Raw genomic sequence first — 26990 nt, forward strand, 5'->3', positions numbered from 1 at the left:
GTTTGGATTTGATTCTGTGTATGGCAAAGCGACTTCAAAAATAAAATTATGTTCAAATGCTGAATCATTTGTCTCTCCAAAATCTCTCAGACAGAGCCGCTCCATTCTAATTCCCAACTGGCTCTTACTTAAATAATGTATGTGTATTATGTACGAGTGTATCTTGGCATAGTGCAAAAGGAGTTAAAAGAAAGCAGCTCTTTTCATGCAAAACGAGTGTACCCTAAACTAAAATTTAGCCCCTGTCATATCGAATGTTTGAACCTCCGTTCCGGGTATTAAATGTAGTCGGATTATAAAACTAATTTGTCAGCCGAAGATTAAAAGACGAGACGAATCTAGTCCAGTTGGTTGGGTCTATATTTCATATTCCTATTTAAAAGTCAAACGTTTGATGTGACCCGAGCTAAACTTTAGCAGGTACAACCAAACACTCAGTATTTCACACATTGCTGGATGCCGACAGGCCAGTCCATCAGAGCCTGTGGCTGTCGTCTTTTCTTATCCACACGACCACGCACACGCACACAATCTGCATGGTACTACCATGTGTCAAGAATTGGCGTTGAAAATGACGAGATCGCGATTTTTTTTTTCTTCTTTCTCTAGTGCCGCTGCCTGTGAATCGATTCACAGTTTATCCACGAGACCACGACATCCCCAGACTCCCAGCATCGGCTCTCGCGATCAGCAAGCACAGCTCCAAGCAGGCTGCCAGCAATGCTGTCCCACGCGCCGTCTCAAATCCCCGCCGCCTCCAAACCGCGCCTCTCCTCTCGCAGGCGCAGCTCCCGCCTAGGCGCCAAACACCTCACGGCCACCGCCGCTGCGGCCTCAACACTCCGCAGCGTATCCGCCTCCCGCCGCGGCTTCGTCCTCTTCGTTCCCTCGCTCGCCGCCGCATCCGCCGTCCTCCGCCCGCTCCCGTCCGCCGCCACCGAGGCCGATGACACCGAAAGCCCGGCTCCACATCCACCGCCCACCGAAGAATCCCTCTCCCCGCAGCCCGCCGCGGATGCGGCGGAGACGAAGCCTGAGGCCAGCGAGTCGGCCATGTCGAGGGTGTACGACGCGACGGTCCTCGGGGAGCCAGAGGCGTTGGCAGGGGACGCGCGGGGGCGGGTGTGGGAGAAGCTGGCGGCTGCGAGGGTGGTGTACCTCGGCGAGGCCGAGCTCGAACCCGACCCCGACGACCGTGTGGTCGAGCTCGAGATCGTCAGGGGCCTCGCGGGCCGCTGCGCTGACGCTGGAAGGGGCCTGGCGCTCGCGCTGGAGGCGTTCCCCTGCGACCTACAGCAGCAGCTCGACCAGTTCATGGACGGCAGGTGCGGTGCTGCTCTCCGTCTGCGGTTGTAATTTATCACTTCTCCTATATGTTCTAATTTTAAGGCAACGTTGTTGCGATGGAAAAAATTGCTATGATTTGTGAGCCCAATATGATAAATTGGCGACCACTTGGAGGGCTTCTTTGTTCTTTGCACATGTTTAACTTGTATATGAGCCCCATTGGGCCTGGAATACACTTTGTTCCGCCACTTCCTAACAATTGTAACAAGCATAAATTGTATGCTGCCTCATTAATAGTGTGGTATTTTATCATGAAAAAGATGTAGTATTCTTTGCACCTCATGGTTTGTTGAAGCTAATTGGATGTTCGCGAACAATTACATTCTATAAGAGAATTAAGTAAGAACTTGACAAGCTTATGCTTTATTTAGGATTGATGGTGGAATCTTAAAGTTATACACATCGCACTGGTCGCAGGAGCTATGGCAGGAGTATGAACCTCTTCTGTGTTACTGCCGTGATACTGGAATTAAGCTTATTGCTTGTGGAACACCACTGGAGGTGATTGTTAGCTACTTAGCTTGTACAGTCAATAAGCTAGTATGTGAATAATGTGGACAACCTTTTTTATCAATAGCATACAGCGCCAGTGAATCAAGTCTTGTCCTGGCAAAGTTTTTCCAGTATATCTTGAAAGATGACACTATATATTTCGTTATGTATTTCTCATTCTACATAACATGATACTATCTCTCTGCAGGTTTCTACACAGCTGCTTAGCAAGCATGCCATCAGCATGGTTCTAGTATATAGAGAACTCCGTGCAAACTAGTGGAAAAACCTTGTTTTGCACACTTAAGATACAGTTGCTGTTAGTGTTATGACTCATCACTCCTGAAGTGTATTCTGCTGAATGTGCATGTTACTATTTCTATACTTTGTTTTGGGCATTTATGAGCTTCAAATGCCAATTTTTGCTGGTCAATTTCGTCGAATATAAGGTTTCTTTCTTGAGCAGGTGAAAAGAACTGTCCAAGCAGATGGGATTAGAGCTCTCAAAAAAGCAGAAAGAGAAGCATATGCCCCTCCAGCAGGCTCAGGATTCATCTCTAGTTTCATGTTTGGCTCAGGAAGGTCATTGATAGACAAGATCTCATCGATTGACGACTCTATGTTTGGCTCTACCTCGTATCTATCAGAACAGGCAAGAGTAGTTGATGATTATACCATTTCCCAGGTTATTACGAGAGAACTTAGTGATGGAGATGTTTCACGGTTGCTAATTGTTGTGACGGGTGCAAGCCATGTTATGTACGGGCCACGAGGAAGTGGTGTTCCTGGGAGAATATCTAAAAAGGTGCCAAAGAAAGACCAAGTTGTGGTACTGCTTGATCCTGAAAGACAGGTTATAAGGAGGGAAGGTGAAGTCCCCATTGCTGATTTCTTATGGTATTCAGCGGCTAAACCTTGCACTAGAAATTGTTTTGACCGTGCCGAAATCGCTCGAGTGATGAATGCTGCTGGTAGGAGGCCTGAAGCTTTACCTCAGGTCTGCTACTTGATCTTTCTTCTGGCCCATTGCACACTAAATCTCTGTTTCCATGAAGCTTTAAAGTTTTTTGTTGTCATAGATGCTAGCCTTTTACTTTGAGAACATAACAAGGGTTGAGGAATATTGACCATGATTCAGGAAGAAAATCGATAGGTTGCATGCAATATTTTTGTGTACTTTCCTATTAGGGTTTTCATTGGTCACTTGTAATCTTGTATCAAGGGTTAGGTCATCAATCTGTGCTGGGAACCAGTAGAAGGCAGGCCCAGAATATGCTTTGAGATAATGCATTGAGAAAATAAGTGCCTAAAAAGTGTAGCTTATTATTAATACAGTAAAATCTTTCTCATTGCAATAAGATTTTTCTTCTGTTCGTATTTTTTTTATACTTGGTAGCAGCATATAATATTTGAGTTTGGCTAATTGAATTCTTGCACTGAACATTGCAGGATCTTCAGAAAGGACTAGATCTTGGTGTAGTTTCACCTGAAATATTGCAGAACTTTTTTGACCTCGAGAAATACCCTGTTATGACAGAACTGATTCATCGATTTCAAGTAAGATTATTCCACCATTTTCACTTTACTCCTCAGTCATCTCTCCTATCAATTTGATTAGTTGAGGTTTCTGAACACTCCTTGATGCATTATTGGAAGCTAGTGATGTCTAAACATAGTTTAGAATGAATTTTTGTTTTTAAAATCAACTTCTACAGGGTTTCAGAGAAAGGCTGTTGGCAGACCCTAAATTCCTTCAAAGATTAGCCATTGAAGAGGTCATATCAATAACAACCACTCTACTAGCGCAGTATGAAAGGCGGAAAGGGAGGTTCTTTGAAGAAATTGACTATGTCCTCACAGATACTATTAGAGGGTCTGTTGTTGATTTCTTTACAGTGTGGCTTCCTGCTCCTACTATTTCAGTCCTTCAGTATGCTGATGATGGTTCTGGTTCGAGTTTGGAGTTTGTCAAAGGCCTTTTAGGATCATTGCCAGATAATGCATTCCAAAAGAACATCTTGGGCCAGGATTGGAGTATCAAGCAAAGAATTGCAGCAGTGTTGGTTGGTGGTCTGAAACTTGCCAGTGTTGGTTTCATTTCTAGTGTTGGGGCTGGGGTTTCCTCAGATCTCATCTATGCTGCCCGAGGAATTGTGAAACCTTCAGAAAATGTGGAAACGGGAAGGAAGAGATCTCCCATCTGGAAGTCAGCAGCTGTTTATAGTTGCTTTCTTGGAACATCAGCAAATTTGCGGTATCAGGTAGTTTATGGAAATAGCCAACTTTTGATTTGAAGACCTAGGTTCCATTTTTCGTTTATATTATAAATTTTCTAATCTCTTTCTACATGAATGGTATTAACATTGTACTGATTTTTCTTAATGATTTGCAATGATTCTAGAAGTTGTACTAATCTTCAAGAACAAAGGAGATGTTCAAAGTTGTACTAATTACCGTGGAATTAAGCTCATGAGCCATACAATGAAGCTATGGGAGAGAGTCATTGAACACCGCCTGCGAAAGATGACGAGCGTGACCCAAAATCAGTTTGGTTTCATGCCCGGGAGATCAACTATGGAGGCCATTTTCTTACTAAGACAACTTATGGAGAGATTCAGAGAACAAAAGAAAGACCTGCATATGGTCTTCATAGACTTGGAGAAGGCTTATGACAAAGTACCTAGGAGTGTAATGTGGTGGGCCTTGGAAAAACACAAAGTAGCAACAAAGTACATTAATCTTATTAAAGATATGTACACTAATGTTGTGACAAGTGTCCGAACAAGTGATGGAGACACCGATGACTTTCCAATTAACATAGGACTACATCAAGGGTCGGCTTTGAGCCCTTATCTTTTCGCTTTGGTGATAGATGAGGTCACAAGGGACATACAAGGAGTTTTACCGTGGTGTATGCTTTTTGCCGATGATGTGGTACTTATTGAGGAGAGTAGGAGTGGTGTTTCTCAAAAGTTGGAATTGTGGAGGCAGACGCTGGAAGCAAAAGGTTTTAGGCTTAGTAGGTCTAAAACAGAGTATATGAAGTGTGATTTCAGTGCCATGGGGTATGAGGATGGCGATGTTAGTCTTGATGGGCAAGTGGTACCCAAGAAAGACACTTTTCGTTACTTAGGATCAATGCTTCAAAAGGAGGGAGACATCGATGAGGATGTCAGTCATAGAATTAAAGCCGGATGGTTGAAGTGGCGACAAGCTGCGGGTGTCTTATGCGACCACCGGGTGCCACGCAAACTAAAAGGCAAATTCTACAGGACAGCAATCCGGCCGGCTATGTTGTATGGAGCAGAATGTTGGCCCACTAAAAGACGACATGTCCAACAACTAAGTGTGGCAGAGATGCGTATGTTGCGCTGGATATGTGGCCACACAAGGAGAGATCGAGTCCGGAATGATGATATACGAGAGAGAGTAGGAGTGGCGCCAATTGAGGAGAAGCTTATGCAACATCGCTTGAGATGGTTTGGACATATCCAACGAAGACCTGAAGAGGCACCAGTGCATATCGGAATAATTAGGCGTCCCGAAAATGTGAAGAGAGGTAGAGGTCGACCAACTTTGACGTGGACAGAGGCTGTGAAGAGAGACCTGAAGGAGTGGAATATTGACAAAGAGCTCGCCGCAGATAGGAAGGGGTGGAAGTGTGCAATTCACGTGCCAGAACCCTGATTGATAGTTTCGTTTTTCCTCCTTAATCGTTTGACCTTTTCTTGTGTCCATTTTAGATCTTGCTGGTCCTTGTGGGTTTTATCTCTTTTATGTGTTTCCCCGTTTCGTTGTTTTCGGTTCTCCTTTGCCTTTGTTTCCCTTTTCTGTTCTTTGGGGGTTGAGCTCTGAGGTTTTCATACGGGGTTTCATCTCTAGCCTACCCCAACGTGCTTGGGACAAAAAGGCTTTGTTGTTGTTGTTGTTGTTGTTGTTGTTGTTGTATTTGCAATGATTCTAGAAATTTAATGTACAAAGATAATTGGGAAACACTACATCCTTAGGTGGGGGCGACCATCATATATATAGGGCCAATATGGCTTGGAGTACAAGGCAAGATAATATGGCTTGGAGTATAAGGTAATTACAAATCTAAAAGATATACCTAGATACAATCTTAACACCAGCCCACAGTTGCAGCGGGAGAATCAGGAACTCAAAGGCTGGATCAGAAATCAATAAACAACTGAATAGGTAAGTCCTTGTCGTGATGTTGGCAAACTGGTGAGAGGACAACTCGTGGAGCACCCAGACTTGGCCCAATGCGACCTTCTTGCAGACGAAGTGTATGTCAATCTCAATATCCTTTGTGCGACGGTGATGCGTTGGGTTGACCATACAACACTCACATTATCACAATACATAATGGTCGCCGAAGAAACGGAGATGTGAAGTTCTTGTAGCAGTTGTTGTAACCAGCATACTCGGCGATGGCATGGGTGATGACACAGTACTTTGCTTTGACACTAGAGCGAGAGACAGTCGTCTAGCGTTTTGAGGACTAAGAGAATATTATCTCCTAGGTAGATACAGTGGTCGAAGGTAGAATACCGGGAATCAGGATAGCCAGCCCAATCTGCATCTCTATAAGCAGTCAAGGATTGAATCGGGCCAGTACCAATGTGAAGGTTATAGGACAGTGTGCTCTTGGCATATCGGGGGATATGCTTGATCAACATGAGATGGGGCTCACGGGGATCATACATAAAGAGACGTACTTGCTATACAACATATGCCAAGTCGGGATGAGTGAGCATAAGATACTGTAAAGCGCCGACGAGGCTCCGGTATGTGATCGGATCAGCAGCAGGCGTGTCGTCAGTGGAAGAGAGATCGATAGGAGTGTCAACAAGAGTTGATGTAGTGTGACACTCGGCCATACCTACCCGCTGTAGGAGGTCAATGGCATACTACCGCTAGGAAAGGAAGATGTCGTTAGTGGAGCGTGTGACGAAGATGCCAAGGAAGTGATGAGAGCACCTAGGTCCGTCATGTCTAACTCGATGTGGAGATGCATGGTGAAGTGCTACAACAGCCGTGTCGAGTATGCGATCAGGACGATGTCATCAACATAGAGAAGCATGTAGGCAACATTGTCTCCATCTTTGTAAACAAAGAGGGACGTGTCGGAGGCTGAAGCGATGAACTCGAAGCGGTGTATGTATGTGTCAAAGCACTGGAACCATTCCCAAGAGCCTGCTTCGGTTCATAGAGGGAATTCTGCAACTGACAAACATGATTAGGACCAAAGGAGTCAATAAAGCCAGACAGCTGCTGACAATAGACCATCTCCTCGAGGTGGCCATGAAGGAACACATTCTTGACGTTCAACTGTTAGATGGGCCAGGCACGAGAGGTCGCAGTGCTGAGGATGACATGATCACATGAATGGTGGCAGGTTCGACCACCAGGCTGAAGGTCTCATTATAGTCGACGTTGTGCTGCTGTGAGAAGCCCCAGACCACCCAACGTGTCTTGTGATGAGCAAGTGTACCATCCTAGTGGGACTTGGGCTTCAAGTTCCACTTGCCCGTAACCACATTGGTGCCAGGATGTTGAGGGACAAGGCGTCGCATGTCGTTGCTGATTAGTGCATGGTACTCATCAGTCATAACAGCCCGCCAATGTGGCCCGGCGAGCACACTATGGTAGTTTGATGGTCCGGTAGAGGCAGAAGAATTTATAGCATTGATGTAGGGCTAGGAACATAGGAGTTTACGTAGATAATGGTGCAGGGCTAGAGAGCAAGAAAACTACCGCTGGTCTACGATGGACTAGTTGCCAAGGTGGTGGAGGTGATGGATGACATGATGCAGTCCGGGATCAGGGCTGAAGTGCCGACGGGTTTGGGGGCACAGAGGAGGAGGCACTCGAGGGAGGGGAGAATCAGCGCACAGGGGAGGCAACGCCAGAGAGGGGGATCAACGTTTGGTGGGCTAGGGCAGCAGGAGAAGAAACTAGACTGTTGATACCATATAGAAATGTAGGTGGAAAAACTAACCTTACGTGGGGGTGACCCTTATATATACGAGAGCATCGACAGAGAAGTCGGAGCTGGGGAAGATGAGGTTGCTCTCCTCGACGGCGAGCAACTCTGAGCATGATGACGTTGATCCGCGAGATCTTGCCGGCGCCGGAGGGCAGCTCCGACATGGACTCGACGTGGCGGAGCTTGTCAAAGGAAGCACCCTCTACCGGCTTTTGGCCGTTGGCCGTGCCCATGGCGGTGGCTGTCGATGGCAGCTTGCGAGCTGGGGCGGAGAGGCAGCGAGATCCGGGCAGAGCTCTGCTGTGCCCATCAGCGACGGCTGCGCGAGGTGCTGGTGCGCAGCGAAGTCGGCAGAGGCGCTCGGGTCGGCCATCGCAGCGCTACCCTTTGGAAGGCCCGGAGTAGGTACGAATGTCGACAGCGAGCGCGAGGAGAAGCGCGGGGGAGGGGTGGCTCCCTGCCACGCGTCGGCACACGCGGGCGTCAGCGCCCGTGAAGCGCGAAGGAGGGCTGAATCCCCGTAGCCAATATGGCCAATATGGCTTGGAGTACAAGGCAAGCCAATATGGCCTAGAGCACATGACAATTACAAATCTAAAAGATATGCCCAGATACAATCTCTAACACTTAATGCAAGTAAATTTACTGTTTAACACCTTTAAATTTATTCCTTAGAAGCATGTCATGTTCAGCATGTTAAACAAGACCCAGATTTTTGCTAAATTCATGTGGTCCCGTCTCCTTTTGGATGCTGCTCCTCATTTTTTAAAACTTTGATTTACAAGATTGTGCTGTTGAGGCCATGGTTCAAGACTTCATCTTTTAAAAAAATGCAATCTCTCTTACATATTCTTGATTTGTTTGCAGTTCAACTATCCATATATCTAGGAACAGGTCAAAAGGGCACACCATGAAAATTTGATCTGTTTCCACTCTCCAGATCATGGGAATAAATTTTGCTTGCAAATTATATGTTATAGTAGTTTTGTTTTCACAGTTTGTCTGAATTTACTTTGCTAACTGTGTGTTGAAGATTATTGCTGGTCTAGTGGAGTATCGACTAGGAGAGAGCCTGGTGACATACTACAACCAACCCCTTATTGCTGGTTTGTTGTCATTCGTGGCTAGGACACTGAACTCATACTGGGGAACACAGGTTGGACTTTTTCCCGTTTACTTTGTTCTCTGTTGAGTATGTTTTAGTATTTCTTTCAAGTTTCTTGTAGTAAACAATCATGATTTTTAAGATATGAGAAACTTGCAAACAGTGAGGTTGTTAAATCTTCCTGCATTATGATTCATGTACTTTTGCTGGTTTGCTTATCATTTTAACTTCGTGCACATAGAACAAATAGTTGGTGCTCTAATTTTTTATGCAGTTCCTGTTCACCATATGCATATATTTCTAACACTTACTACTTAATTAAGATGTGATTTTAGTAGAAAATTAAACGATCTGGCAAATATTTTGAAAGTAATCCTCCTGCTAGCTCAATTTTCTCTGGAACATTTTCTGATATTTTACAAGGCAATTGTAGTCAGCTCATTGTAATCAAATTTACACCTTTTGAGAAAATTTCAATTCATGTTTTATCATACTTCCTTAATATGGAAAGTGTTTCTATGCAAAGGTTATCAAGTCATCCAACTAATCATAATTAGTCATAACTAGTCTGGCTTATCAGTAACATGGCGATCAGTTACGCACTATGATGATTCGTGACTAGGATCGATCAGACGCACTATGATGATTCGTGACTAGGATCAATCAGACGATTTGAAAACATTTGCAATCTCAATACTTTACACAGCTTAGTAGTGCTACCACGTGGCAGTGTATTTTCTCTGTCCTGTTCTCACTACCTATTCTTTTTACTGCAGCAATGGGTTGATCTTGCGCGGTACACTGGGTTACAGAGAAGCGAGGAAAAGCCTCCTGCTGAGGCCACTATGCCACCTGATTCAGCACATTTGGAGGGTTGTACGACGGAAGGACATGATTTTGATGACAGCAGCAATAACACCAACAAATCGACTGGTCCGAGCTAGTGATTTGATTACTTCACAGTGGCTGCAGATCACATGGCCTATTTTCATAGACAATGAAAGTGGCTGCCTTCCTGCTCTTGGGATCACAAGGAAGCGGAAATTTGAGGAAATATTAGTCACAAAAATTTGTTCAGATTCTTTTTCAGCGTTACCACAAGAGTGCACATACAGTTCTCGTTTCTATTCGTTAGAGTAAGTATTGTTTTGTACAATCTACATCTGTAAGAACTGCAGCACCTAAAGGATGTTCAGCAATGAGGGCTTTAACTTGTCGCATTGCATGCTCGTAAGCATGTTTGTTGCGGCTTTAATCAAGCTGTTTGTTGCGGCTTTAATCAAGCCGCGACTACGGCTTCTACAATATTTTGTCTCTATAGATTGCAGCTGCAGCAGTCCGAAAGTGTAGGGCATAAAAAATCCCCTCTCAAATAAAAAATTTGCAGCACCTCAGATGACACTATGAAAATTTGCAGCACCTCAGATGACACTATGGATTGTTGGCTATGAGCGTTTCAAGCATATTCTGTTCATCTCAGATCAAAAAATTTGGCACTAAAGACCATGATTTTACAATGCTATGCTTTGTAATTGTCATGATAATATTATGGTTTTGACCTGTTCTAAGAATACCGCTGTTTTCAAAAACAATATTTCGATACAACGTTATAAAACATGATATTTAGACAAAAGCTAGCTATTACATGAAAATTTTGGTCTGGAAAATACCATGGATCTGGAATACCATGATTTTGAAAACATAGCTTTTGCGAATACAACCAAACATCTAATGCCCATAAATACACTAGTATTCCTATAAACCATAGTATTGCCTAGAAACTATAAAATATTCTACTTCCAAACATGATTCAAGTCTTTGATTTGCAGTATTCTTGGTAATCCTCTGTTGTGAACCCGGCTGTGATGCGCAGGGCGGGGAGGAGTGCACCACGAAGGATGGGATATTAAGGTGGATTGAGTAGAAGAACGCAGGGAATAGGGTATCCTGTGTGGCGGCTGGGAGCTAAGATCACCAGATGGCGTAGGTTCTGCCAGGGTGATCAAGCAGCCGCACCCACAGGCACAACTTCTTTGATAATCTCCTAGTACAATCTAAGGCCACCTTTATAGCTTAGGTGCCTAACCATATTACAGATTTTCTAGGGGATAAGATAACTCTCCCGGGAGGATAAGCCTCCTTAATTATTGCCTAACTTTTAGTACTTCTTAACAAACTAAATCTGGCGCCTAGCATAATGCCTTCCAACAAAAGAATCTACAACACTTCCCCCCTCCCCAACAAACAGCTCGTCCGCGAGCGCCATATGTGGATATTGGCGTTTAAATGCCTCAACTTCTTCCCATGACGTATCTGCTTCTGAGCGCCCTACCCATTTTACCAGCAGCTCCCAGACTCCTCTATTCAGCCTTGCTCGGAGGACCTTCTCAGGCGATGGAATAACCCGCCCATGTAACAAGGGTGGTAAGGGAACCAGCTGTGTTGGCACGATGCCTTCGAACTTCTTCAGGAGAGCAACATGGAAAACGTCATGAATGCGTGCATTTGGTGGTAGTTGCAGCTTGTAGGACACCTCCCCTATCTTTTGTGTGATTTGATATGGACCATAAAATTTTGGTCCCAACTTGGAGGGAGAAGCCGTAGTGACCCCTACAGTCGTTCGCTGTTGTAGCCGTAACCAGACCCAATCTCCCACACTGAATTCCACTTCTCTGCGACGCTGATCCTGGTAGCTTTTCATAGTGACTTGAGCTTGCACTAGACGTGCTTTGATTTCCTCAAGAAATGCATCTCTGTCCTGCAGCTGGACATCAACGGCTGCTACCTTGGAGTTCCCTGGCTGGTAGGAAACCATAGGAGGAGGGTCCCTGCCATACACTACTTTGAATGGCGAGCACTTTAGAGCCGACTGATATGATGAATTATAGCAATATTCAGCCCATGGAAGCCACTTCAACCACGATTTAGGTCGATCCCCAGCGAGACAACGGAGGTACATAGTTATAATCTGGTTCACCACTTCTGATTGACCATCTGATTGTGGGTGAAAGGCTGAGCTCATCTGTAACTTAACCCCGGCCATGTGAAACAGTTCAGTCCAAAACTGGCTAGTGAAAACTGTGTCCCGATCACTTACAATGGAACATGGTAGACCATGGAGTTTGACAATATCATCGAAGAAAGCCTTCGCCACTGAAACTGCCGTGTAGGGGTGGCCCAAGGCAATGAAATGGCCATACTTTGAGAATCGGTCTACAACTGTCAGCACTACTGACTTGCCACCAACCTTTGGAAAGCCCTCAATGAAGTCCATTGATATGTCAGCCCAAACCATAGAAGGAATGGGCAAGGGTTGCAGCAAACCAGCTGGATGAAGGTGCTGAGTCTTGTTGCGTTGGCAAACTGCACAACTGCGCATGAACTCACGTACCCGATGGAGTGCTTTTGGACTGTAAAAAGATGTTCTCCACCTGTGAATTGTCTTTTGCACGCCTTCATGACCAGATTCATGAGCTTGGGCAAGAAGTACAAACCATAATGACGACGCCTCTGGAATGAATACTTTGCCCTTGAACCGTAGCAGACCATCCGTTGTAGTCCAACCCGGACTAGCAGTGCCATCAGCCAACTGCTTGCAGATTGCAGCCACCTATGAATCAGTTTCAGCTTCTGCCTTTAAAGTAGCAAATAAATCAAAGGAAGGCGAGGAGATGGTGTACATAGTTCCCATATCCTCATCCCGACGGGACAGCGCATCTGCTGCGCCATTGAGTTTGCTTGGCCGGTATTCCACCGTGATGTCATATCCAAAAAGCTTGCTGACCCACGTGTGTTGAGGAATCGTTGACAATCGTTGATCGAGCAGGAACTTCAAGCTATAATGGTCAGTCCGGACTGTGAATGGTCGACCCCATACATATGGTCTCCAATGTCGAACTGCTTTGACCAACCCAATCAATTCCCTCTCATAGGCTAGCAGTTTCTGATGATGGCGAGACACAGGCCTGCTGAAAAATGCTATGGCTCCATCCCCTTGGTGTAGAACTGCCCCAAATCCTGAGCCCGACGCATCACAGTCAATGAAGAATCTTTTGGTGAAATCGGGTAACTGAAGAAGTGGTGTTGTTAATAGTGATTGTTTCAGCTGGCAAAAAGCCTCTGCTGCCTCATCTGTCCATTGGAAGGCATCCCTTTTTAGAAGAGCAGTGAGAGGGCTTGCAACAGACCCATAACCAGCTATGAACTTGCGATAATATCCTGTAAGACCAAGAAAACCGCGGAGAGCTCTGAGTGTACGTGGTATTGGCCACGACTCCACTGCATCCACTTTAGATGGATCCATAGCGACCCCCTGTGCTGATACAATATGTCCAAGATATGACACTGTCGGTTCACCGAAGGAGCATTTGGAACGCTTGAGAACCAGCTTGTTGTTACTCAGCAGCTGGAACACCTGCTTTACATGCCTCAGGTGGTCTGTCCAGGACGAACTATATATCAAGATGTCGTCGAAGAAAACCAGTGTGAACTTTCGGATGAAGGGCTTCAAGATGTCATTCATGAGAGCTTGGAAAGTGGATGGTGCATTGGTAAGGCCGAATGGCATTACAAGAAACTCGAAATGACCACAATGTGTTCGGAAAGCTGTATTGTGGATGTCGCTGGGATGCATTCGAACTTGATGATATCCACTGCGAAGATCAAGCTTGGTGAAGAAGCATGAACCCCGTAGCTCATCTAGAAGTTCATCAACCACTGGGATTGGAAACTTGTCTTTTACTGTTTTTGCATTCAACTCACGATAGTCTATACAAAACCGCCATGTATTGTCTGCCTTCTTTACCAACAAGACGGGCGATGAAAATGCTGATGTGCACTCACGAATGATCCCCTGCTGCAACATTTGGTCACACTACCTCTCGATTTCATCCTTCAGAAGTTGGGGTATCTGTACGGTCGCACTGCCACCGGTTCTGTTCCAGACAGTAACCGAATATGATGATCATGGCGACGCGAAGGCGGCAGACCGTGTGGTTCTTCAAACAAAGCAGCAAATGATTGTAGAAGTTCCTCCATGCATTCTCGGCTTTTGTCAATGGCTGTGCTGCAGAGAATCGGGTCCCCCATGCCTGTCAAGCGGATCAGCCGTCCTTGGCGCCAAAATGCCATAGTGTGGTTGTCAAAATTACATATGACGGGTCCTAAAGACCGCAACCACTCAACCCCCAGAACTAGATCGAAGCCGTCCAATGGTAAGGAGTAGCATGTTGTGGGGAAATCCTCAGTGCCGATGGTGAGTGTGGTAGTGACCCTGCCCCTGCTGGATATGCGCTCGCCATTGGCCACTTTTACTGAGAGACCGGGTTGAGGAACCACTTGTAAGCCTAGGCGCGATACTGCAGCGTCACAAAGAAAAGTGTGGGTGGAACCTGAATCAACCAATGCAGTGAGTGTGATGCCATTGATGCTGACCGGAAGTCTGAGGGTGTCAGCGACTCCTATTCCGGTCATACCCTGCAGTGAAATACCCAAGTCTTCTGGTGAGCCAGTTTCTGTGGTGGTGTCATCTTCCTCCAGTTCTAGCAGGAACACGCCGCGAGCAGTACACTTGTGATCAGGAGAATATTTCTCTTTGCAATGGTAACATTCACCATTGGCTCGCTTAGCAGCAATCTCCTCAGGAGATAGACGTCGGGAGCGAGGCCTGCTGGAGGCCGATGATGTTGGTCGTGCTGCTGCAGTTGTTGGGGATTTGGATGGCGCTGCTAGTGCCTGATATGAGGTGGTGTTGGAGCTGGCAGATAGCAGCAGACGTCTTTCATACACTCGGGCCAAATGCATTGCCCGTTGAAGTGTCTCTGGCATCTCCATCTCCACATCAGTGCGCAGGGGCTCCCCCAATCCTGCTGTGTACATGTTGGTCTGCTGCCGATGAGTCATGTCATCACAGCGGCACAAGATTGTTAAAAACTGTCGAGTGTAGTCTTCGACGGTGCCGGTGCGCTGTAATGCTTTCAAGTCAGCCATGCCATTGAAACGGAGTGGTGGCCCAAAACGCATCTGGAGAAATTCTATAAACCTTGACCAAGTGAGTACGCCACCAATGTCACGCTCCAGGGCATAAAACCACTCCGCTGCGACGCCTTCCAAGTGCAAGGATGCCTGCCAAACCCGCTCATCTTGATGAACGCCCATGCCGCGAAAATATGTGTCGCATTTGTTGATCCAAGGCAAGGGGTCAGCTTCACCGTCAAAGTGTGGAAAGGTAAAATTTGGTCGTCGTGGTCCACCGTCTTCATAGCGATCATGGTGGCTGCTGTGCAGTGGAGCTCGGCGACCACCGCCGAATCCGCCATTGTAAGCGCCAGAACTGGGAAGCTCTGCACCTGCGTGACTCTCCAGGGCAGGACCCGTGGACAGGGTAGCCGCGGCCAGAGGTGGCACTAGCGGTGATCCTGCCGGCTGAACAGGTTCCTGTTCTAGGAGAGCGAGCCGTTGAGCGTGGGCGTCCAGGCGGTTGTTCATTGTGGCCAGGTGTCCCAGAATACGGTCCAGCTTCTCGGAGTCAGTCATCTTCCCAGGATCTTCGTCGCTGCCGGACATGGATGTCGCTGCAGCTTTGGAATCTGATACCAAATTGTTGTGAACCCGGCTGCGATGCGCAGGGCGGGGAGGAGTGCACCACGAAGGGTGGGATATTAAGGTGGATTGAGTAGAAGAACGCAGGGAATAGGGTATCCTATGTGGCGGCTGGGAGCTAAGATCACCAGATGGCGTAGGTTCTGCCAGGGTGATCAAGCAGCCGCACCCACAGGCACAACTTCTTTGATAATCTCCTAGTACAATCTAAGGCCACCTTTATAGCTTAGGTGCCTAACCATATTACAGATTTTCTAGGGAATAAGATAACTCTCCCGGGAGGATAAGCCTCCTTAATTATTGCCTAACTTTACTTCTTAACAAACTAAATCTGGCGCCTAGCATAATGCCTTCCAACAAAAGAATCTACAACATCCTCAGGCAACTCATGCTAGTAGAATAGAGGAAGTTCCGAAGTTCTCGCAAGAAAACAAGGCAATCTCTCAGTAGACTAGTTCATTATTAACAACGATAGCAGTTGATCTAGTCTGCTCTAAAGTAAACAGCTTTGCCACTAAAGAATGTAAAACCCACCAAAGATCATATACCAGGTCCCAGGTAACGATTTTTCTATGAATCAAATACTTCCCTTGGGTGGGTGGCGATGTCGAACTCGTCAGAGATATATCCTGGCAATCTCCTGTGCATTATCCTAGACTACTGAGTCAGGAACTAGAACTATTTGTTGAGTAAGACTATCAGCACCAGCACACTTCTGTTATCATGAACACATCGGCAGATACCGAGCAGCAAACGAGAGGTCTCTTCAATAATCGTGCCTCACATAAGAAGCAACCATGCATGACGGAGCTCAAATGCACAACAGAACTCGAAGGTCTATACATTTCTTACGAACAAGAAAGACAGCACAGAAAAAAAATATCTGCCGACGATGTATCTCCTTTACAAAAATATACATATCTCATTGGGCTGGCAAGCGGTAGCTGCTTCATTGGATCACCCCTGTGCATGATCTGGTCCACTCTCTCTTTGAAGAACAGATGGAACTGGCGCCTTCATCGCCCTATGGCCCATCGTCGGTGAACCACCACCCTGAGGCGACGAACCAGACGACCTACGTGGGGCCGACGGTGACGGGCTCTCCAGGATGAAGATCGACGGACTAACGTTGCCGCTCCTGTACGGCGAGCTTGGGCTCGACTTGAAAAGAGGCAGACCGTCTTCGCGCTGCAACGGGGACATTATGCGGTGGCTTTCACCAACTACCTGCCCTGTGTGCGACCTGTCCTCTGTGATATCGTAGTAATCCGCAGTTCTGACTTCCTGGGCAAGCGAGCACGAGCAGCAGAATAACCAGTGGAAACAGTCCGACGCGTCCGGGTTGTGGCAGCAGAAGCTGTTTTCGGGGAGGTTGAATCTCTTCCTCATCTGGATCCTCCAGAAGCCGCCATACAGTAGACCGAAAAAGCACAGGAAAAGTCCGGTGAGCACCAACGCCACCTGAACGGATCCGTTGTCAACGTTGCCGGCTGCGAGGACGAAGATGAAGAATGGCGCCAGGCAGAAGAGCAGAAACGTTGCGATGTGGACGTACATGTTACCGAACCCAAGCCTCTGCATGTTCCAGCCAAAGACACAGCAGCTGCAGAAAAGTGACAAATACGCAATGGATATCTGGTCCCAGAAATCCATTAGCCCGCCAACCCACTGAGGCCTTCTCTCCACAAAACGGCGTTCGTCGCTCTGGATGAAAGAGTATCTCCTCTCGAATGACTGAAGCCGTGAAGTTGGTCTGCCGCTCTCGGTTGAGGTGGCATGGATCTGTGCTTCTTGGTCGATATCTGGATGTTCTGTGTCGTAATCCTTCCCAAGAGGGCTGATGATATTGTACAGACCAGCGAATGCTGCAGCCCCAATTGCAACAGAAATAGTGAGACCAACACCGATAGCGGGGCGTTCAGATCTGCGGTACCCTACGTTTAGACCACACAGGGCATACTGAGCAAAGCAGTTCAGATTAAGGAGGATCACAACCACCATCATGTGCATCCACTCGTTAGGTTTATATGTTCCATTTTTGCAATATATCTTCCTAAGCCTTAAGATGTCCTGCTGCTCCCATCGACAAAGAAGCACAAAGTTGTAGATCCGTTGAGGATGTTGATAGAGGCACATGAGCGTGAATAATGCGTTCAGGATCTGGTTGTTCACTTCAAACCAGGTGTCTCTTTTTGATTTGCTAGGCAAAACACGATTCAGCATTCCAGTCATAACAAGGAAGAGAATTGCACCGGATACAGCAACACAAGCAATCCAAACAAAAAGGGCCATATTCATAGGCTCTTTTATCCAGTTCCTAGCCATCACCCACAGTTGTTCCCAATTAATCTTCCGGATAAACTGGAAATGCTCGTGGCTAACATGGTTGTCCGAATGGATCGAACGTGAGAACTCATCACGTTGAAGTGCGATCTGTTGAAACTTGAACGAAGTGGAGGGACCAAGCTTCTTTAACTTGGGGCCAGTACAAAGGCGATTCCAGAAATCCCTAAACCCGCTCCACCGCTTTTCATTTCGTGAAACACCCTGAGTGGCAAGAGTGTTGACGCCTGTTGCGCCTTGAACATTATCTGAAGCTGTTGACTCTACTTGTTGAATATCAGCTTTGAGATTTCCATTACCATTGGAGGCCATTTTGTTCAGCTGGAGATGTGGAGTGTCAGATTACAGATACAGTTCAACCCCTTTCCACAGGGTAAGGCACCCTATTTAACACTCAGAGTGGAAGTGCCATTTTCCAAAGAAATGATTGCTCTCTTGTATATATACAGAATGCACATACATACTACTGGCTAACCATTTCTGCAAAAACAAGAACCAGTACAAAAGAAAGGAAATGACAGTTACTAAAAGCCATTTAATATGAACTCATAACTTGCTCGCACAGAAGCAGTTCTTTGAGGCAAGTGTTAATTTAATTTTAGTGAAATATCACGGCTAAGGAAGAATGAAATTGAAGTTTCTGAGGGGGGGGGGACCATATAATAAATGAAACCCTGCACTCCCCTCAATTCCAAATTATAAGACGTTTTATCTTTTCTAAATACATTATTTGTACTACATATCTAGACATAGTGTATATCTAAGTGCATGACAAACAACAAAAAAAAACATGCGTCTAGAAAAACCAAAATGTATTACAATTTAAAATGGAGGGAGTAGAAAGAACTAATAATGAAACAATGCAAAAGTTTACGACAAACTTCAATAACTACAAAAACACATCTCCAAAGTATTATGTAAAACAATTATCGTTCAGGAGTTGTGCAATCCACGTTTGTTGATTACTAACTTGTTGTCCTGGAAAAAGTAGTCGCATTAATTAACTTCACAAAATGCACGGCTATTCCTACCCAGTTCCAATATTTTCAGCTATCCCAGTAATTATAATTTTGATACCTTGGGAACATTATGAGGCTGGTCGGACATGGTTATATCGACCAAACCACAGGTGTACAGAACTGAAACTGTGTACAGATATTCCTCTAGACAAAGAAATAGAGGATGCCCTAGGACCAACTACATCTTAATCGTTACGTGCTCGATGCTCTACCGTTTTATGATGTCCGTCAGTATTGAACTCGGTTGACTTGAATCTGCTTCGAAGCCGACACCAAAGACAACATGAAATCCAAACTGATCTATGTACTACCAGTGCTAGTACTGATGTGAAGAGGTGTTTGGAAACAGCATACGCAAAGAGCTACTAGTATCTACTAAATCGACCGATTGCCATCTATCTTAACAAACAATCCATGAGATTCCAGCGGGGATGAAGAAGGCAACAGGCCAAGAGCTCGATATGCTGTCGAGTAAGCGATCCATCGATTATTCATCAGGAGCAGCGCTCAAGGAGGTAAGTAAGGAGGAGGAGGAGGAGGAGGGAGTGCTCACCTGCGAGCTGCAGCCGGTGCCCGGAGTGGCGCGCAAGCAAAGGCCGGGATTCCTGCCTTCCCCAGCCGCCGCCGCCGCCAGCGAAGCCAAAGGGCGGATTGGGGGAGGAAAGGAGACGACGCTCTAGCAGCCGCATAGTGGCATTTGTTTTGGGACGCCTTTTGCGAACAGGGTTGGACTCGCCAGCGCCGCTAGAGTCAACGTGCCCGCGGGGAAAATTCAGATTCCGCGTTGCGTTCTGCCAACCCCAGGAGGCCAGGCCAGAGGCCACAGATCTAGCCGAAAATCTATAGATCTATGGCTTGTATAGATTGCGTGGAATACAAATTTTTATAGAAAGAGATTTAAGGCCTGTTTAGTTTGTGCTAACTATGCTACACTTTACCTAAGGTTAGTCGTTCGAATTAAAAAACTAAGGGCATGTTTGGTTTGTGCCTAAATGTGTCACACTTTGCCTAAGGTTAGTCGACCAAATTGAATAACTAACCTTAGGCAAAAAAAATTAGGCAAAGTGTGGCAATTGAGGTAACGAACTAAACATGCCTTAAATTTAGACAGAAAAGTAAAACAAAGTGTGGCAAGTTAGTCAGCCAACCAAACATGCCCTTAATTTTCTTCGATCTTTTCAATCTATCTCAAACCAAATAAACCTTTAAGTAATCATACTTGTTAGAGACTTGTTCTCAGATGCTATGAATTAAGAACAAGGCAACATAAAATGTTAAATATTAAATGCCCTTCGTCCGCTGAAGCATTATCTCCCCAAAGATTTAATGAACTTCGGACGAAGGCCATGAGCAAAATATCACGAAGGTCACACCTTCGTGATCAGACTTATGAAATAATGTAAAAAAAGATATAAGATATAAAACATTAGAGAAAGATATAACAAAAACAGATAATATTATTCATATATTTTATCATTCAGACCTAAATATTAAAACATAATATTTAGGTACATTTATACCTTCGCCTTGGCAAAAAGCGATAATTCCAGCGTAATGTGTCAGCGATTACCAGATTACGTGAACAGTACAGGGGTACTGTTTACCTATTTATAGGCACAGGGCGCAGCCTGTGTATAATTACATTTATGCCCTTTACAATTGACTACAATAATAACACAGAATATCATGGGTCTTTTAGGTCATTTCATCTTTAAGTCGGTTCACCCCTTCGTCTTGAGACATGTCACCATGCCGAAGCTTTATAGGCGATAGCTTCGGCGCTGCTCTTGAGAGGATCTGTCGAAGGTGTTTTCTTTCTTTAGGATCTTCGGCTACGAAGCATACCCCCAACAGTAGCCCCTTCGCGATGATAGATCGTTTTTCGTAACGAGCTTGATCCGTGAAAAAGTCTTCTAGGCTTCGGGATGCCAAAGATTCGAAAAACACCTTCCCTGAGCTCGTTGGCGAGAAACGATTAAAATAATCCACGCACAAGGTGGCCTCATCCTGCAGCAGTTATGCGCGCACTGACGATTCACCTTCTCGGACTCTATGGCCCACCGTTCAGTGAGTGCGGGTGGCTGTTTGTCCGGTGCGGAAGACCTTGACGATTCACCTTCCCACCTGTGGCACTATATAAACAGACGGGTAGGTATGAAGTTACCACAGCATTTATTGCTATTGCACTGTTTTGCTGCCAAAATATTGACCAAAGCCGAAGCTTGCTCACTGTTTCCACAACCGAAGCTATTTATTTTGCTCAAGCTTCGTAACGAGAAAGAGCTTCAGCAAAGTTAAGAAAAAATTTCAACTTCATTCAAAAAACAAGAAATTCAATCACCAGATGGCCAGAGTGTGTTCCACAGCTAGGGTTACTCGTGACGGGGAGGAGGCCGAAGGTGCCGAAACTGCCCCAATCTCCGAAGTGATGAAGCGCTCAGGACTAGTAGCATCGGAGGATGTGATAGTCGCCTAGAGGGGGGGTGAATAGGGCGAAACTGAAATTTACAAATATAAACACAACTACAAGCCGGGTTAGCGTTAGAAATATAAACGAGTCCGCGAGAGAGGGAGTAAAACAAATCTCAAGCAAATGAAGAGTGTAACACACGGATTTGTTTTACCGAGGTTCGGTTCTCGCAAACCTACTCCCCGTCGAGGAGGCCACAAAGGCCGGGTCTCTTTCAACCCTTCCCTCTCTCAAACGGTCCCTCGGACCGAGTGAGCTTCTCTTCTCAAATCAAAGCCGGGAACAAAACTTCCCCGCAAGGGCCACCACACAATTGGTGCCTCTTGCCTCGATTACAATGGAGTTTTGATCACAAGAACAAGTGAGAAAGAAAAGAAGCAATCCAAGCGCAAGAGCTCAAATGAACACGGCAAATCACTCTCACTAGTCGCTAGGGCTTTGTGTGGAATTGGAGAGGATTTGATCTCTTTGGTGTGTCTAGAATTGAATGCTAGAGCTCTTGTAGTAGTTGGGAAGTGGAAAACTTGGATGCAATGAATGGTGGGGTGGTTGGGGTATTTATAGCCCCAACCACCAAAAGTGGCCGTTGGGAAGCTGTCTGCTCGATGGCGCACCGGACAGTCCGGTGCACACCGGACAGTCCGGTGCACACCGGACAGTCCGGTGCCCCCTGCCACGTCATCACTGCCGTTGGATTCTGACCGTTGGAGCTTCTGACTTGTGGGCCCGCCTGGGTGTCCGGTGCACACCGGACATCTACTGTTCCTTGTCCGGTGTGCCAGTATGGGCACGCCTGCCATTTGCGCGCGCAGAGTGCGCATTAAATGCGCGGCAGAGAGCCGTTGGCGCGGAGATAGCCGTTGCACCGGAGTCGCACCGGACAGTCCGGTGCACACCGGACAGTCCGGTGAATTATAGTGGACTAGCCGTTGGAGTTTCCCGAAGCTGGCGAGTTCCTGAGGCCGACTTCCCTTGGCGCACCGGACACTGTCCGGTGTACACCGGACAGTCCGGTGAATTATAGCCGAGTCGCCTCTGGGAATTCCCGAAGGTGGCGAGTTTGAGTCTGAGTCCCCCTGGTGCACCGGACATGTCCGGTGGCTCACCGGACAGTCCGGTGCGCCACGACAGGGGTGCCTTCGGTTGCCCCTTTGCTCCTTTGTTGAATCCAAAACTTGGTCTTTTTATTGGCTGAGTGTGAACCTTTTACACCTGTATAATCTATACACTTGGGCAAACTAGTTAGTCCAATTATTTGTATTGGCCAATTCAACCACCAAAATTAATTAGGGACTAGGTGTAAGCCTAATTCCCTTTCAATCTCCCCCTTTTTGGTGATTGATGCCAACACAAACCAAAGCAAATATAGAAGTGCATAATTGAACTAGTTTACATAAGGTAAGTGTAAAGGTTGCTTGGAATTGAGCCAATATAAATACTTATAAGATATGCATAGATTGTTTCTTTTATTTTTAACATTTTGGACCACTTTTGCACCACATGTTTTGTTTTTGCAAATTCTTTTATAAATCCATTTCAAAGATCCTTTTTTTTTGCAAATAGTCAAAGGTAAATGAATAAGATTTTGCAAAGCATTTTCAAGATTTGAAATTTTCTCCCCCTGTTTCAAATGCTTTTCCTTTGACTAAACAAAACTCCCCCTAAAGGAGATCCACCTCTTAGTGTTCAAGAGGGTTTTGATACATTATTTTGAAATACTACTTTCTCCCCCTTTTTGAACACAATAGGAAAGTCAATTGATAAATATTCAACACTAAGTTTTTGAAATCGGTGGTGGTGCGGTCCTTTTGCTTTGGGCTCATTTCTCCCCCTTTTTGGCATGAATCGCCAAAAACGGAATCATTAGAGCCCTCGAAGTGCTATCTTCCCCTTTGGTCATAAATAAATGAGTTAAGATTATACCAAAGACGAAGTCCGGTCCTTTTGCTTTGGGCTTTTACTCTCTCCCCCAAAGACAAGGTCCTTTTCTTGGAGTGATGGCGAAGGATGAGTTACGGAGTGGAAGCCTTTGTCTTCGCCGAAGACTCCAATTCCCTTTCAATACACCTATGACTTGGTTTGAAATAGACTTGAAAAACACATTAGTCATAGCATATGAAAGAGACATGATCAAAGGTACATTTATGAGCTATGTGTGCAAGCTAGCAAAAGAAATTTCTAGAATCAAGAATATTGAGCTCATGCCTAAGTCTGGTAAAAGATTGTTCATCAAGTGGCTTGGTAAAGATATCGGCTAATTGATCTTTAGTATTAATGTAAGAAATCTCGATATCTCCCTTTTGTTGGTGATCCCTAAGAAAATGATACCGAATGGCTATGTGCTTAGTGCGGCTGTGCTCGACAGGATTGTCGGCCATTTTGATTGCACTCTCATTATCACATAGCAAAGGGACTTTGGTTAATTTGTAACCGTAGTCCCGCAGGGTTTGCCTCATCCAAAGCAATTGCGCGCAACAATGTCCTGCGGCAATGTACTCGGCTTCGGCGGTGGAAAGAGCGACCGAATTTTTGCTTCTTTGAAGCCCAAGACACCAAGGATCTTCCCAAGAACTGGCAAGTCCCCGATGTGCTCTTCCTATTAATCTTACATCCCGCCCAGTCGGCATCCGAATAACCAATTAAATCAAATGTGGATCCCCGAGGGTACCAAAGCCCAAACTTAGGTGTATAAGCCAAATATCTCAAGATTCGTTTTACGGCCGTAAGGTGGGATTCCTTAGGGTCGGATTGGAATCTTGCACACATGCAAACGGAAAGCATAATGTCCGGTCGAGATGCACATAAATAAAGCAATGAACCAATCATCGACCGATATACCTTTTGATCCACGGACTTACCTCCCGTGTCGAGGTCGAGATGTCCATTGGTTCCCATGGGTGTCTTGATGGGCTTGGCATCCTTCATTCCAAACTTGCTTAGGATGTCTTGCGTGTACTTCGTTTGGCTAATGAAGGTGCCCTCTTGGAGTTGCTTTACTTGGAATCCTAAGAAATACTTCAACTCCCCCATCATAGACATCTCGAATTTCTGTGTCATAATCCTACTAAACTCTTCACATGTAGACTCGTTAGTAGACCCAAATATAATATCATCAACATAAACTTGGCATACAAACAAGTCTTTTTCAAGAGTTTTAGTAAAGAGTGTAGGATCGGCTTTTCCGACCTTGAAGCCATTAGCAATAAGGAAATCTCTAAGGCATTCATACCATGCTCTTGGGGCTTGTTTGAGCCCATAAAGCGCCTTAGAGAGCCTATAGACATGGTTAGGATACTCACTGTCTTCAAAGCCGGGAGGTTGCTCAACGTAGACCTCTTCCTTGATTGGTCCATTGAGGAAGGCACTTTTCACGTCCATTTGATAAAGCTTAAAGCCATGGTAAGTAGCATAGGCTAATAATATGCGAATTGATTCAAGCCTAGCTACGGGTGCATAGGTTTCACCGAAATCCAAACCTTCGACTTGGGAGTATCCCTTGGCCACAAGTCGAGCTTTGTTCCTTGTCACCACACCATGCTCATCTTGTTTGTTGCGGAAGACCCATTTGGTTCCTACAACATTTTGGTTAGGACGTGGAACTAAATGCCATACATCATTTCTCGTGAAGTTGTTGAGCTCCTCTTGCATCGCCACCACCCAATCCGTATCTTGTAGTGCTTCCTCTACCCTGTGTGGCTCAATAGAGGAAACAAACGAGTAATGTTCACAAAAATGTGCAATACGAGATCTAGTAGTTACCCCCTTATGAATGTCGCCGAGGATGGTGTCGACGGGGTGATCTCGTTGGATTGCTTGGTGGACTCTTGGGTGTGGCGGTGTTGGTTCTTCATCCTCCTTGTCTTCATCATTTGCATCTCCCCCTTGATCATTGCCGTCATTTTGAGGTGGCTCATCTTCTTGATCCTCTTGTTCAACATCTTGAGCCTCATCCTCAATTTGAGTTGGTGGAGATGCTTGCATGGAGGAGGATGGTTGATCTTGTGCATGTGGAGGCTCTTCGGATTCCTTAGGACACACATCCCCAATGGACATGTTCCTTAGCGCTATGCATGGAGCCTGTTCTTCACCTATCTCATCAAGATCAACTTGCTCTACTTGAGAGCCGTTAGTTTCATCAAACACAACGTCACATGAGACCTCAACTAGTCCAGTGGACTTGTTAAAGACCCTATATGCCCTTGTGTTTGAGTCATATCCTAGTAAAAAGCCTTCTACAGTTTTAGGAGCAAATTTGGATTTTCTACCTCTTTTAACAAGAATAAAGCATTTGCTACCAAAAACTCTAAAGTATGAAATGTTGGGCTTTTTACCGGTTAGGAGTTCATAGGATGTCTTCTTGAGGATTCGGTGAAGATATAACCGGTTGATGGCGTAGCAGGCGGTGTTAACCGCTTCGGCCCAAAACCGGTCCGGTGTCTTGTACTCATCAAGCATGGTTCTTGCCATGTCCAACAGAGTTCGGTTCTTCCTCTCCACTACACCATTTTGTTGTGGAGTGTAGGGAGAGAAGAACTCATGCTTGATGCCCTCCTCCTCAAGGAAGCCTTCGATTTGAGAGTTCTTGAACTCCGTTCCGTTGTCGCTTCTTATTTTCTTGATCCTTAAGCCGAACTCATTTTGAGCCCGTCTCAAGAATCCCTTTAAGGTTTCTTGGGTATGAGATTTGTCCTGCAAAAAGAACACCCAAGTGAAGCGAGAATAATCATCCACAATAACTAGACAGTACTTACTCCCGCCGATGCTTATATAAGCGATCGGGCCGAATAAGTCCATGTGTAGGAGCTCCAGTGGCCTGTCACTAGTCATGATGTTCTTGTGTGGATGATGGGTGCCAACTTGCTTCTCGGCTTGGCATGCGCTACAAATCCTGTCTTTCTCAAAATGAACATTGGTTAGTCCCAAAATGTGTTCTCCCTTTAGAAGCTTGTGAAGATTCTTCATTCCAACATGGGCTAGTCGGCGGTGCCAGAGCCAACCCAAGTTAGTCTTAGCAACCAAGCAAGTGTCGAGTTCAGCTCTATCAAAATCTACCAAGTATAGCTGACCCTCTAACACTCCCTTAAATGCTATTGAATCATCACTTCTTCTAAAGACAGTAACACCTACATCAGTAAATAGACAGTTGTAGCCCATTTGACACAATTGGGATACGGAAAGCAAATTGTAATCTAATGAATCAACAAGAAAAACATTTGAAATGGAATGGTCAGGAGATATAGCAATTTTACCCAAACCTTTGACCAAACCTTGATTTCCATCCCCGAATGTGATCGCTCGTTGGGGATCTTGGTTTTTCTCATATGAGGAGAACATCCTTTTCTCCCCTGTCATGTGGTTTGTGCACCCGCTGTCGAGTATCCAACTTGAGCCCCCGGATGCATAAACCTACAAAACAATTTTAGTTCTTGATTTTAGGTACCCAAACGGTTTTGGGTCCTTTAGCATTAGAAACAAGAACTTTGGGTACTCAAACACAAGTCTTTGAACCCTTGTGTTTGCCCCCAACAAATTTGGCAACTACCTTGCCGGATTTGCTAGTAAGCACATAAGAAGCATCAAAAGTTTTAAATGAAATAGCATGATCATTTGATGCATTAGGAG

At 45.6% G+C, this 26990-nt stretch overlaps 2 protein-coding genes across 2 annotated transcripts; one reads left to right on the forward strand and one right to left on the reverse strand.

Moving 5' to 3' along the window:
• Positions 1 to 652: 652 nt before the first annotated feature.
• On the forward strand, positions 653 to 10130 carry LOC100274936 (uncharacterized). The gene is made up of 7 exons (NM_001349907.1): positions 653 to 1325; positions 1719 to 1848; positions 2306 to 2836; positions 3289 to 3396; positions 3555 to 4100; positions 8865 to 8987; positions 9713 to 10130. Exons 1-7 carry the CDS (start codon positions 721 to 723, stop codon positions 9878 to 9880), a joined length of 2211 nt encoding a protein of 736 aa, NP_001336836.1. The 5' UTR covers positions 653 to 720; the 3' UTR covers positions 9881 to 10130.
• A 6147-nt stretch (positions 10131 to 16277) lies between these two features.
• LOC100274421 (PLAC8 family protein) lies at positions 16278 to 19630 on the reverse strand. Its single transcript, NM_001148780.2, has 2 exons — positions 19452 to 19630; positions 16278 to 18359 (listed from the first exon to the last, which is right to left on the reverse strand). The coding sequence occupies exon 2, from the start codon at positions 18189 to 18191 to the stop codon at positions 16494 to 16496; it is 1698 nt and encodes a 565-aa protein (NP_001142252.1). The 5' UTR covers positions 18192 to 18359; positions 19452 to 19630; the 3' UTR covers positions 16278 to 16493.
• Between the last annotated feature and the right edge of the window lie 7360 nt (positions 19631 to 26990).

This window comes from Zea mays, chromosome 8 (assembly GCF_902167145.1).
Source record: "Zea mays cultivar B73 chromosome 8, Zm-B73-REFERENCE-NAM-5.0, whole genome shotgun sequence".
Classification (NCBI taxonomy): Eukaryota; Viridiplantae; Streptophyta; class Magnoliopsida; order Poales; family Poaceae; genus Zea; species Zea mays.

Bases quoted from the DNA above. Each gene is read 5' to 3' on its own strand.
- LOC100274936 (NM_001349907.1), top strand. From the start codon at position 721: ATGCTGTCCCACGCGCCGTCTCAAATCCCCGCCGCCTCCAAACCGCGC. The intron at 4,101-8,864 runs GTAGTTTATGGA...TGTGTGTTGAAG, and splicing joins CAGCAAATTTGCGGTATCAG to ATTATTGCTGGTCTAGTGGA. The intron at 8,988-9,712 runs GTTGGACTTTTT...TTTTTACTGCAG, and splicing joins ACTCATACTGGGGAACACAG to CAATGGGTTGATCTTGCGCG.
- LOC100274421 (NM_001148780.2), bottom strand. From the start codon at position 18,191: ATGGCCTCCAATGGTAATGGAAATCTCAAAGCTGATATTCAACAAGTA.